Source organism: Labrus mixtus, chromosome 14 (genome assembly GCF_963584025.1).
Source record: "Labrus mixtus chromosome 14, fLabMix1.1, whole genome shotgun sequence".
Lineage (NCBI taxonomy): Eukaryota > Metazoa > Chordata > Actinopteri > Labriformes > Labridae > Labrus > Labrus mixtus.
In genome coordinates this window covers 2,893,456-2,907,860 of record NC_083625.1, presented here as the reverse complement: position 1 = coordinate 2,907,860, position 14,405 = coordinate 2,893,456, and the positions used below count along the sequence as shown (strand labels likewise).

The 14,405-nt window shown below is 41.3% G+C and overlaps 1 protein-coding gene across 2 annotated transcripts in view; it reads right to left on the bottom strand.

Moving 5' to 3' along the window:
* Positions 1 to 14,405, bottom strand: part of doc2b (double C2-like domains, beta) — a 148,432-nt gene that overhangs the window by 57,378 nt on the left and 76,649 nt on the right. For both annotated transcript variants that reach the window (XM_061056155.1, XM_061056156.1), the window contains exon 2: positions 12,401 to 12,480. In XM_061056155.1, coding sequence (XP_060912138.1) covers positions 12,401 to 12,480 — 80 coding nt within the window. The remainder of the gene's footprint in view (positions 1 to 12,400; positions 12,481 to 14,405) is intronic.

The following is a 14,405-nucleotide window of genomic DNA, read 5'->3' as shown; positions in this document are numbered from 1 at the left end:
AGGCTGTACTGTACTGACAGTGAGGTTTCACTTGTGAGCACTGCTGATCAGCGTGTTGGCTTTATCCGGGGTAACTTTTGTTGAGGCAGATTTTGTTTGTTAGTTTCTTGACAGATGATGAGGTCATTTCCTGTCCGGGCTTGTATGGTGTCTGCTAACCGGTTGTATGATGAAAATTGAAAATAAGCTTTCCTTCCATCCCAGTACATTAAAATATTTATCTCCTTCAGCTGACACAACATAAACTGCGTCTCCTTGTCTGTACCTTCAGTATGTTTTCTTCACAGTTTTTTTTTACACATTTATGCTGTTCCACTTCCGGGTCAAAGCCTTGTGAGAGAACTGTGGAGTAACTGCACAACACTTAGGTCAGTTTATCCCCGTTTCCACCAGGCATTTCAGTTCGGTTCTTCACGGTACGGCACGCATTTTGTGGCGTTTCCCCTATCAAAAGTCAGGAAAAAACGTCCCGTACTGTCATACTTTTTGCTACCCCTCTGTTGGGGTGCCAAGTCTACCGAACCGACCCTAAAAGCTGGAGCTAAACACTGCAGTCCGTTGATTGGTCGAAAGAATCGTGCGACAGCGGTAATAAAGGACGGCTGTATTTTCCTCGCGCCCTCGTCTGAAACAAAGCTTCATTGCGTTTTGTAACAAAGAACCACAAGCCGATGAGAAAGACCGCGAACCGCTGGATGTCCTCCATTGTTGCTCGTTGTTTGCTCTGTCGCGTTCTTCTTCTTCGCCGAATTTATTAGCGGGGTATACTGTGTCGCGATGCTATGATGTCACCCTATTAGGTAGCTGACGCGACTATCGGCATCCGGCTTACACGCCGCCTACCAAAAAAAGAGTACGGTGACTACGGTTGGCTGTGGAAACACAAACAGGATCAGGCTTTACCGATCCAAACTGTACCAAACTGTAATGATCCATACCGGACCGCTCGGTGGAAACGGGGCTTTAGAGGCCAATTGAGGTGTATACGTGCATGAATAAATTAACCCTGGACTGCATTATCCAGGTGTGTTAGTCCGACTTTCAGAATTTAGAACGATTTCAGTCAGTTTAAAAGTCCAGCTTCAATTGGACTCACACAGTAAATCGACTTTTTTCAAACATCAAACATGCTGACTCCTGAACACAGGGAGATGTAAAACAGACGTCAGATGTGAGTGAAGCCACTTAGAAGTGCGGATTTGGACTCCAACAAAGTGATGTCAGCCTTTCAGTCAGCCGTGTCCGAGTTACATGAGGTCGACAGGGCGCTTGTCAGAGGTTAACAGGTTGTTTCTGCTCAAACGTCGAGGTGTAAAGTTTATAATCTGGCCTGTCATTGTCAGCTCTTAGGAAGCCGAGCGACTAGATGGCGGAGGAGTGAGCAGAGCATTTTTTCCCGCACAGACAGGCGTCCTGCAGAGAGTCCTTCTAGATAATTTTATGGTTATATGATAAAGTGGGGGAGCCATAAATAGTGATAAGTAGACCTGCAGTTGAAGTACATTGACAGAGGCTATTGCTTTTTGCCCGGCTTTAGTCGTACTGTGATGGGAGAGCAGAGAGTTCTTTATTTAGCAGAGTTAAGAGGAGCTGAAGAAAGAAAGCAGTATGCTGCTGCTTTGTGACATTTGAAGTAGAACCAAAAAAAGGGATGGTTATTTATATTCACATCATGCGGGCTTAAAAAACATGTAAAAGTGAATGTTTCTTATCCTGCATGTAAAAGCTGTCTTTCACATGGTGTGACCAGTAACGCAGAGGCTGTACATTAACACCTCGTGTCAGTAAAGCGCTCCGGGGCTCTTGAAGCGTTTGTGCACTGAGAAGAAAAGCTCTGCACGTCCCTCCTGTCTCCATGACAACAGTCTGTTGACAATGGCCGCTGTATGACCGACACTGCTCTGTTACTTTTTACTGCATGTTATTTTATTTTATTTTTGGGGGACTTTTTGTGCCGTTATTGGAGAGATAGGACAGTGGTTAATGTTGGAAATCAGGGAGAGAGAGAGTGGGGCATGACACGCGGGAAGAGGAGCTACAGGCCGGACTCGGACCCGGACTGCCCACTCGGAAGGACTGTAACTTTCCATACCTAGAATGCGTGCAGTAACCACCGTGCCAAAACATATATGTTTTATATTTGAGATTGTTTATCCCCCGGTCTGGCACGGAGCGAGGACGATGAGGGTACAAGACACGATCTGTAGGCGGCAAAGCTACAAGGAATATCACACATTTAGAAAAGAGCGCCGCTGATGTCAACAGCGTGCTTCTGCAAAGGTTTTCAACTTGAGCGTTAAAAGCGGACGCACAAAAGTGGCAAAAGCCGTCTGGGAGTGAAGCCAAAGTATTTAGAGCTTTTATCCAAGGCGACGTACATCAGAGAGTAAGAACAACACAAGCAAGGATCTAGAAAAAAAGGGAACAATGTCAGTAAGAGCAAACGATCAGCTTTGAGTCTGATTGGACACACAGGTGCTGACAGGAAGTGACCAGAGGCAAAGCACAACATTGAGGGCAGTTCTTGAGAGCTCTAATCAGTATAGAAACCATCTTATAAGTCGTCGTTATCAAACAAAAACCATCGTCATTACCATCGTCATCATCATCAATAATATGGAGACCATCATCATTAAGTTAGTAGGTATTCATGAAAGAGCTGGGTCTTTAGCTTTTTCTTAAAGGTGCAGAGGGACTCTGCAGATCACATGGAGATTGGTAGTTCATTCCACCACCGGGGGGCGACAGAGGAGAAGAGTCTAGTCAGAGACTTAGGACCCTGTTGTGAAGGTTGGATCAGACTCCTTTCATTGGCAGAGCGTAGTGGGGGGGGGGGGGGGGGGGGGGGGGGGGAGTGTAGACCTGGATGAGAGAGTTAAAGTAAGGAGGAGACGTTTTTGTCGCTGTTTTGTCATTTTCTCCCTCTGCTCTGTAACTTTTAAACATTTGTGTTAAACAGTCACTGTCATGGCATTAAGAACTTGAAATATGTTGTGTTAAGAATATCCACATGCATGCTAAGGAGAGGCTTTTACTGCAAAGTGTCCTCACTGAATGTTGACTGTTAGACTGGCTTCAGCTAAGTGTGACACAAAAAGAATCAGCTGTTTGATACTTTTGAGTAAAAATAGTCTGTAAGAGCATTTTGAACAGGAAAACAACATCTGTGTAGAAGGACTTAAGGGAGGAGGAGGTAGGGGGAGACAGCTCGCTCCAATGTTTTGAATATGGGCTGTAACAATTTTAAAAGCTAGGTGTCAGAGTTACATGTTGCTCCTTCAAGATCTACCATCTTGATTGAACTTTTTCCTCATCACACCTGTGGCTGCCTGAAACAGCTCGGAGAGGATCTGAGTCTCGATCTTTCTTGGCATGCTCATAATAAAAGTGAGTCATCGTTGACATACAGTCAGTTCAATTAGTGATGTGATTTTTTAGCTATAAGCTCGGCTCTCTCGTTCTCCCTCTCTCGTCGGAGGATGAGTGAGAGATCTTGGCAGTGAGGAAAGTTTGAATACTTGGCTTTAATACTGTATCAACTCACAGCTCTGAAATATGTCCACTCTGGACTGGTTTGTCATCTACAGACAAAGGGGGAAAATACACTTTTTTCCAGTCTTAAACCTAGTGACATAATTGACCTCCACTGATATAAACCTGCAGTTATGTCGGGACAATGGCCTCAATCGATGTCTAATGTTCTGAGAGCGAAAGCTGTGAGTCATTCTATACGATTCACTAAAAACCTTAGCAGGAGTAACGGCGGTGTAAAAACCCCCCAGAGGCTGAGATCCACAACAAACTCCTTTATCTGTGCTTGAGTCATGAAGAACCCACACATCCCGAATCCTCCTGCCAAGCAGAGACGACGACGACGACCATGTAAAAGGAAGACCTGCTAGCAACGAGCTATTCCTGTCCCTCTCAATTTCTACACGCATGTACTCCCATTTAAATCAATTAAAGCCCCATTTCAGAGGGCTAAATGGACTTATTTCCCATCATGTGATCCATTACAGCAGAGGAGAGGATCTGATTCACTCGGCGAGATGGGGACGTTATAGATGGAGACATGTTAGCGGGGGTAAAACTGTGAGCGGGGACTCTTGATTATGAAGAGTTAATGACTCACACTGAAAAGGCTCTACTCTTCATCACTTTCACTTCATTTACAGACTAAACAGGATTCTCAAATGGGATTCTGCACGGATCCTTTAATAGTAATCTTTTTTTTTATACTTTGTTATTTCATTTCAACAAACATATTTTCAACATAACATGTTGAATTAATAATTTAAAAAAACTACCCCTAAGAAAAGAAGCAGCAACATCTTTAGAAATGAATACACAGACATGCATACACCTCAAAACAATGAAATAAGAGAGAGAGAAAATAAAATAAATAGAAATAAATAGAAAAACAAAAAACAAACAGACAAAAACAAAAAAGATAAGGGGAGGGATACAGCCCCTATGTTCAATGCAAATTGAGGTTTACACATTTCTACATTGGATCAATTTAAATATTTCATGGGTTTTGTCACACAAATATGAACATACATTTCATTTTCAAACCTGCATATAATTACACATTTATATTAATATTGACTTGTATGCTCCTTTCCACAAAGGTATTCCCTTAATAAGAAATTATACGTATAATACCTTTAATAATCTTAGTGCTACATCCAGATTAAAGTTAGCTATTTAAAAGTGTGTTTTCATTAATAATTACTGTTATCATCTGCAGTCAGGCTACTAGATGAGTTCCATGCACGGTTGGATTAAATCACTTCACGTTAAAGTTATCTGAGAGGAGTAAGATCAAGTTTAACGCTGTTTTTTTTTTTTTTAAAAAGGAGTCGAATGTAGGATCATCATCGTCACTGATTTTAGTGGAACGACTCCAAAGAGGTGTAGGCTTGGAGGGGAAAAAAATCCATAAAGGGGGAAACACAGGAGACTTTATTTCCAAGGTATATGAAGCAATTTTCTTTTCTTTTTTATTAGATTTATTTTGAGCTTTTATGCCTTTATTTAGGTAGGAAAATGCAAAGATTAGGAAATAGGGAAAAAGGACAGAATACTTGAAGCGCATTAGGATTGGAACAGAGCGTAACGGCGCAGCTGGCTCGCTCTGGAGACGGTTCACATTAGTAAAATCGTCCTGTTTCAGAGTCAGTAAACACGCCTTATGACGAATATCAAAAATTCGACATTTACATTTAAATGTAAAAAAATCTTTAAAAAAATTAAACTTGACTTACTCGTTCCCTCGAAGCACACTCAAACACAAATGAGTTTAACTTTTCCATAATCAAAAAAAATTCCCCAAAAAAGGCAAAAGGAAAAAAACACTCCAGAGATGGATTCCAGGTGACAGTTAAAATAAATGACAACATTTGGAACGAGCAAGTGGCAGTTTGCACATAGGTGGTTTGAAAAAGCAGACAGAGGAAGAAGCAATCACGGTAATCCCTCACGGGGTAGGGTTGGGTATTTCCCACAACCCAACGATAAGAGAGTCCTCAGAGATCTTAGAAATACATTCAGATATTTTAGACCCAGAGCTAAAGCTATGATATTAATGTGAGCTGCATCATAGATCAATTATCTTTCAAAACTGTCATCACAGCTTTGCAGCCGTATCGATTCTAGAACATCTGCATCGATACATGTATTTGCAAGGAGCACATGAAAATGAATTGCAATATCGATATTTTGAGCACAGTGGTTTGAGTCCATCCTGCAAATTGTGCTTTTTTTGTTATTTCTGAGACGCCAACAACGACCCCCTTCTTCTTCCACATGTACCGTGCAGCTCAGAGGACCAAATGGGCCCGTGCTGCAGGGATACGACGGTTTTATGAAGCAACGGGAGCCTTTTAGAACCCACTCCATCCACTCTTTTCTTTTCTGCCATCGGGTCGGAGATACAGAGCCCTGACCTGGAAGAGGGCACGCTTCAAAAAGAGCTTTGTCCCCTCAGCGACTGACGCTCTGAACAAGCTTCCACGCTGACCGGCCCCTTCTTTGCTATGTGTCTTCTACCTGTTGTTATACTATTTTTTTCAAAGCTGTGAGAACAAATGTCCCCCGATTGGACAATAAAGTATTGTACAGCAATTAGTTCATATAGCTATCCCATTCCTTGTTCACATCTCCTGCGGGTACTGAAGTACACATGAAAGTACATTTGTGTTCACACTGTTTAAATGAGCTGGACTTTGGGGTCAATTGACTCTGATCCGGACCCCTAATGTGAAACCACCCTTAGCCAGTTTGCAGAGGACTAACAAGAGCCATTGGTGTTTTTAGTTTGTGTGTACTCATCACCCAAACGGCTTCTCTACATTATACTTACACTTTATACTTCTTAAGAAACTGGAGATTTTATAATCCCAAACATCAGTTTCAATGAGCATTAATGAGTCAGAACAACACGAGTCAAACAATGCCTTTATAGTAGCATCTATTTCTGTGCGCTGTAATGAGGACAAGAGAGGTGCACCGTGTAAATCATTCATACCTTTTTTTGAGTCGCACAAAGCACTAAAAGAGAAAACCACACCGACTGATAAATAAAACATAATTTCTACGTAATAACAGAGCAGAAGGAGAAAATGGAAAATGCAAAAGGTGATGATTGGCAGCTTAATTGAAGGGCAATCATGCATGTCAGCTTTGTCTGCTTTGTGCTCGGTTACTGAATACAGGTAGAATAAAAGGGGCCTTGGACACCTCAGAATGTATTCAACGAGGGAAGGCTTGTTGTTGTGTGCCTCTGTTAAACTAAACCTACTTGTGTTTTCAGCCTGATATGGTCAAAATATGTCTGATTCAATGATAGAAATTCTGAAAAATAAGCACGTCTAAAAACAGTCACAGTGCCAAGTTAAGGCTCTTCCAAAGCCAGAAGCTGTAACACGTGAAAGCAGCTTTTTTCTGAGCACTATTTTCAGATGGTTGAGGGGGAGTTCATGGAGAAGAACGGACTAAGACAAAGAGACAAAGAGAAGCAAGGGCACTCTCAACTTGAGTTACAAGTCGACATCTTTTCTAAGCAAAAGAGAAACTCACTTCAACATTTTAAAAGGTGTTAATGATTGGTTAATGCTTTAATGATGAAATTGATTCTTCATCACATTCATATTATGTTCCAACACAAGTCATTCTTGCAGGTTTAATTGGTCCCTGATAGCTACTGAACAATTCAATTTGAGACGACCCCTGATTGCGTCAGTGCTCCTCCTGTTGCCTCTAGTCTCTGCCCATTCAGGTTGTCTTCAGTAGAAATGGGCGGAGCCAGTTAATTTGATGTTTGATGATTTCATGTTCCTGGGCAGGCTGGGCCAACCTGGGTTTTTAAACTTGCTTCTCAGGGCGCACTCACACAAGACAATCCATACCGTGCCTAAGGATGCTTCACCCCTAAAGTCAAGTTCGTTTGACTAATGTGAGCGCTCCCTACACATCCCTGGCACGAGCACAAGCGCGGGTACACAACGTGGACAACCTTCATTATCGAGAAATCCTGGATTGAACTCAAAATAAGCCATGAATAAGGAGGGGGGACTACTTTGCCTGTAGTGCGAGTGCGTCTCTCTCTCTCTTCATCACCACCTTTGGTTTCTTCTCGTCGTTTGCCTCAACATCACACACACACACACACACACACACACATTCACCATTGCAATCACCACTGATTAACATGCGTCATTGTCTTCAATTAGGATGTTTTGCCTCAGTTTTCACTACATTATTGTTAAAATTACGATTAAACTGTTTGTTCTCTCTGTTTGCCGGGTGTGACAAATTCTTCTTTTATTGAATTACTGAGCTTCTCTCTCTCTTTCTTTCTCGACCTCTAAGGTATCCTTCAGATAATGTTGAATATTACAGTTTACAGCTGCTCTACACAGCTTACAATAACTCTGCTTCAAAGTGTGACGATGCTCGTACCCCGCATCAATTTGTTATTGACTGATTTCAATAAGTCTTTTTTTTTTCTTGTCGGATTCATCATCAGTTTTGTAGCATTTTGCGCCTTTTTTAAATCACTTTTTATTAGTTAAAGTTATGTTTTCTGATGACCTCTGCTATGCACATTTATCTATTGCTATGAAAAGTTTAGCATTTTATCTTTTAGTTTAGTTAGTGCTGCTTATATATAAAGCCATGTCCTCCCTGCTTACTGTCGCTCTAACAAGCTCCATCATCAGTCTCCAGTATTTAGTGATAAACTCTCTCCCAGTCTCACATCTAATCAGAGAAACGCTTAATTGAGGTCCACTCAGTCAACGTTAAGGAAGCTACTGAAACATTGGCAGCAGGCGCGTCATGAAAAAAAAAATCAATAGTTAGAAAGACCAATAAGGGATTTAGAAAACAAATTAAATCACAGAAATGGGTATATCCAGTATTTGAGAGAGCGAGAGAGAGAGAGAGAGAAAAATCATTTTCTCTGCTCGGCTAGGCAGCAGCCAAAGTGCAGGAGCAGAGCAGTACAGAAAATAACCACCATGAATCAAAATGGCCCGATGCCCACTCTGCTGTCCAAACGCTCCTGCCAAAGACCGGCTCCTCTGATGCCACTTTCCCTCAATACGAGCTATTCAGGCCGGCAGAGAGGAAGAGTTACAGCTGCTGACGGCAGCCACGGCTGTCAGAATCACCTCTTCATCACAACAAACACAGGAGAAGAAATCAGAGAGGACGACACCTCCGGACTCATATTTATTGTATATTCAATCAAAATTGGCTTTGTGTTCAAAATTAGTTATAGGTTAATGTATTCCACCTACAATATGCTGGGTATTTAGTTGATTTTATACGGTTTAATAATTAATCAATGCTACTTTGGTTGCCCAGAGGAAGACTGGGAACAGTATTGATTCAGCTGCAACATTAATCTGCTGTGATGTAGTAGGCCTCTTGATAAAGGATAGTCCAGCTCCTCAGTGTATGACCTGAATAAATATATGAATGAAAATAGCACCAGAATAAGAAAATGAAAATATGACTTTGTTACTTACTTTGTATAGATTTTTTTTTGCACTGTAATATTGAACTTAAACACAAATGTGGAGTATATTCCGCAAAACGTTGTCATTAATAATCTCATTGTATATGCTAGAAATTATTAGAGGCACTATTGTCACAATATGCCCTCAAATATAAGCTACTATTGAGCTAACTACATGCTACATTTAGCTTAAACTGCCAGTTCATCTCGCTTTGATGCATTGGCTGTTCACATGTATTTTGAACTCCTCAAAACATGTGTGTGAAGTTTCTTGTTCTAAATCCACTCTGATCCTGTATTTGATCATGTCTATAAACCCCTCTATTTCAGCCCTGCTCAGAACAGGCTGTTTCTGTGTCTGTACCTTTAAATATGTAAATGAGCTGTGTCTGACCACGCCCCCCCTCTCTGGAAGGGGGATGTGGCTTGGTGCTTTCTCTCTCCATGTCCTATTGTTTACGATGAGAAGGCAGACTCAGAGGGCAGAACAAACACCTAGCTGTGGGAGTGTCACCCACCTGGGGGAGGGGCTACTGCCCTTTGTGATGTCATGAAGGGAAAATCTCCAAACGGCCTGTTTGAGCGCACATTTTCTGAAAAGTGGAGCAGGGAAAAGATGGAGAGGATGGACTTTTCTCATCATTGGGGGGGTTTGTAGACGGAGACACATATTAGAGTTAGAGAAACATGGTGAAGTTTATTTTGCACAATATGTGACCTTTTAACTTATTTTATCCATTTAAATTGTGAATACTTGACCCTGACTATTCTGACTATTCTACTGACATGACTTCTACACCATACTTGTTACACTTGTGTGCAGGAATGACTGAATTTTACTGATAGCGGCTCAATGCAGAGAGAAGAAAAGACAAGAAAGATAGGAAGTAATTAAGTGAGTAAGAAGAAAAGGATTTCTGTGCAAAACAGAAACGGTGAGTTCTGATTTTGTACTAATGATGTAAAAAAGAAATGAAGCTTTGAATTCATTAGAAAACAATGAATCATGGAGGAAATACATTTGAATTTCTAAGAAGCAAACAACAACTCTAGCATATTAACACCTCAAACAGGAGGAGATAAGCAAACAAAGGGACTTTTTATTAGTAAAATGTGATAAAATATCAACAGGAAAAAGGAAGCTAGAAACCCCCTCACAAGGCTTAGTCTTGTATGAAGTGCAAATCTGCAGAAAGAAACTGTTCAACTGTTATGGTCTTAATATGGTTATACCTCATGACCACCAGAAGTGCACACTCACTGCAGGAAATAGTGTGTACGTTAACTGCTTATACCCAAACTGCAAGCTAATGCACGCTAGCACAAGCTAAGCACTGGTGTTTGGCACCTGCCTGTCCAACAAAAAGCAAACCAACTCTGATCTGTCTGAGTGACGTCAGTCATCTGTTCCTGCAGGGGGCTTTGGAGTCCCATCGAAATCCCATCCCATTCTGGAAATGCTAACTTTCAGTCAACCTAACGACAGGCTGAGAGCTGGAGCTGAGGCGGGCTTTAAGCCTCTTGACAAACTGTTACACGGCGCCCACCTGTCAATCATGTCAGCTACACGCCTTATTGTGAATAACAAAAAAGGATGAACTGATGAGTCATCGACAACTTCAATCCCCTGTAGTGTGTGCCGATCGAGACATGAGCTAATCAGACCAATATCGTTTTTTGAACCAGGCTGTAAACGTGTTAATTTCTGCTTTAAAAACTGCTTTTTTCAATGGGTGTGTATGTGACTTCTGGTGCTCCTACAGCCAGCCTCTAGTGGACACTCGACGAACTGCAGGATTTTACACTTCTGCATCGGCTTCACCTTTCAACACCAAAGGTTGCAGCTTTGCAAGGCGTTGTTTATAAACCAGACCCCTGGTTATACAACGCCATATCTTTCATTCTCCTTTCAGCTCTGTTTTGGTCTCCACCAATTCCACTGAAGAACGTGTGGCCCCTCTCACTTCTACATGTTTGACTTTATTCACCCTCATAATAAGATTATTTTAGAATTAACAAAGCAAACTGTTTTAAGCAGCTTAACGCTCGGAAACAACAGTGTTTGGATGCACACTCTTGGTCTGTTTGTTAACAATATGCTGTAGAAATAATTACAGCTTTCTGAGATGAAAATAGATGTCAATATCTCGCTCACAGAGAACAGTGGGATGTGGTAAGTTGCTGTTCCACAGTCTTTTTGCCAGTTTGTGTAGGCTGGCATACTGTACGAGTTGCTGTTTGGAAAAATGTCCCTCTTCAACAATCATTTCTTTGATTCTTAATACCAATCCAGCCACAACATACCAGACCAGTTCAGCTGAACTTTAAGCAAATGTGTTGCACATTCGTATTTCATGTTCCTATATGTTTTGATATTTTCTTACCATTTGTGATTTCATCTCTCATGCTGTGTTTTTGCAGATCTAGTGCACTATGGGTAATGTGTTGTGTTGTTCTGTATTGGTATCTGCCTTTCTGTTTACATGTGGACGTGTTTTTCTATTGATTTTTTATTTATTGATTCGAGTGGAAGCAGCTGAATGTTTGGCAGCACTTTGAGTCCAAGAGAAATTTCCCCAAGGGGACAAAAAAGTGTATCGTATCTTCAGGGGCGTGTCCAGACTTTTTTTGACTAGGGGGGCCCAACCGGGGCAGGGGTGGCCGGAAGTATGATGTGCACACAACCACAAAAAAATATAAATTATTTACCCTTGTAAATTTACCCTTTGTAATACAATCTACAATATAACACAAGATAATATGTATTTTTTAATGACGCAAAAAGACGATTATGTTCAAAGTCACAATTTAACGTACTTTAAAAAATTGCATGCAAACTCCTGCACAGTCTAACTTGCAAAAATACATAATTTGGTATGAACACGTTAGACAGAGTAAGTAAGACAGAGTGCATCACTTTCCTAAGCACCTGTTTCAAGAAATAGGTGTGCCACGTTCTTATTTACAATTTAAGTAAATTCAAGTACAAACGAGAATATTTTATATTGATATGTAAAGACAAATACTAAAAAAAGCCCTGATAGTTGGTTTTAACAAAAGTCCTGCCACTGACGTGTTAAGGTTTTTTTGGGGGGGCTAATCAGGGGCCCATGTCCCCCCTGGCCACCCCCCTGGACCCTGCATATCATATTGTTTCGTGTGTTAAAATGTTAAATTTAGATAAAGGTCAGATGCTGGCTTTGATATAAACACATACTTAAGTTTGATTCCTGTGTGGATAAGTTACCTCGTTTCATTAAATGTATAAAAAAACAAAAGATCTTCTTCAAATTTCATGTAGACTAAAATGTATTTAAACGACCCCTTTACAGGCTTCAGATTAACGTCATCATTGTCGTCATCAAGATGGCTCACCTTGGCTTTGTTAATGGTGCAGTGCAGTGCATTGTTCTCCTGGTCGTACTGCAAGCTGAACTCCAAGGTCCCCAACGTAGCTGTGAAGACAGAGAAGCAGAGCAAAGAGAGATGGAAATTTAGAATCTTAAAAAAGGGAAGAAATCTTCATGGCACACCGAGAGCATCGCCGGGGGAGAGAAGAAAAGCCCCAAACCTGCATGCTTTCTTTGTTTGAAAGAAGAAGTCCTAATGGGAAATCTGATGGTATTCCTGGCACTGCCTTTAAGATTTAACTGCATTGATATTCTACACAGAGATAAACATCTAACCAATGGACATTTAGAAGATTGCTTCATGGCGCTTTGAGTTCTGTGCTGCATCAGTGTTTTTCTGTCTCCATTTGTCTCAATTTGTGGTGCACAGGCTTAATTAACAAAGTGCATGTGCGCCTGTATAAACAACTAAGAAGATCCTACAGCTATAGGATCTTGTATAATGTCCCTGTTTTTCTTTTCCCTGTTGCTCATATAGTCTGTGTATAAAGTCTTATCTTTTCAATAACAGTGCAGACATCAGACTGTGTGGTTTGTCTTGCATGAGACTTTATATGTTGCCGTAATTACACAAGCTGCTCTTCTTTTTCAATATTTCACTTGGCTCAGGGCTCAGTTGTGTTGCATTTTAGTGAGCTGTAAATGTATTCAAGTTGGTCATCCAGTTGGATACGCTTCTTGGTCTCGTTGGCTATCAGGTAGTTTGTCAGAGTCGGCCCACAGATCAGGGAGGCTCCGACTCGATATTGACACCACACCCATTGATTCAAGATTCAAGATTTTATTTGTCACATGCTCATACAGATGTGCAGTGAAATGTAAAAGAGGATTATTTGGAGAAAAAAATCAATTGCAACAAGCCTCAAATAGAGCAATCGAGTTTTATTTTGAAACTGACAGGATGCTCTGTGTGTTTCCTTTGTCTGACCATCGGACTGTGTCGTCCTCACAACCACCGCCGTCCTCATTCATGCACGACCTGCTCTGACCGCCACCTCAGCGGCGAGGAAGTGTGGACTACTGGAACGCCATGAATACAAAGAAGAAATCCTTCCTGCATATTATCCCATATGCTCTTTTTGTAAAGCGTCTGGAGATAGTATTTGTTAGGAATCTGCGCTATACAAATAATGATTTATTGACTTCCTGTCTGGGTCGATCTATTACGCTTGCTTGCAGAAAACTTCTTAAAAAAAAAAAAACTTGCAGTGTACTAGAAACAGAGCGGAGCCAAGTGGAGCTGCTGGCACGCTCCGGAGACAGACCGAGGTGCTCGCTGTGGAAACAGGAGCATTGACCAGAATGGCTGCAAACTGTACAGTATAGTATGTGATGCTGACAGGCCAGACTATGTGGAGATTGGCAGTAAGATCCCATGTAGGGTTCAACATCGATATAGAAATGGGTCAGATGTTTTCTTTGGTTTGGATCTTGGTGATCTTCAGAGGTTTGATATTTCTCCTCAGGCTCGTCCACGTACTTGAGGGGAGCCACTCAGTATTGTTTACCTCCCGGACGGACAGTGAGACCCTCTTCACCCTTTTTTCCCCTGTAATTAAGAAGCTCTTCTTAAAACTCAGGGGGGGGAATACATCTCTTTGAAGCACCACATTTTAAAGCATGATCTCATCCTTTGTTCTTTTCAAACCGCAGAGTGACTCTGAGTGACTCTCTCATTTCCTGGATTGATGAAATGTTGTTTCGGAGGCATTTCAACAGCATAAAAGGAAGATGTGTGGGATTGTTGGGGCCAGATGACACCACAGTCTTTGCTTCATTCACACTTTTATTTTCATGTGAGAAGTGAACAACATTATTTTTTATGGACTCCTTATTGCACACCCGTCTCCTCTATTCTCCATTTCCTCCTCAGAGTCTGAATGAAGGGAGATGACCTTTTACTTTTTAGTTTCAGTCAAACACTTTGATGCAGTTTGAAATATCTTCACAGCTACTGTAGGATTTCTTTG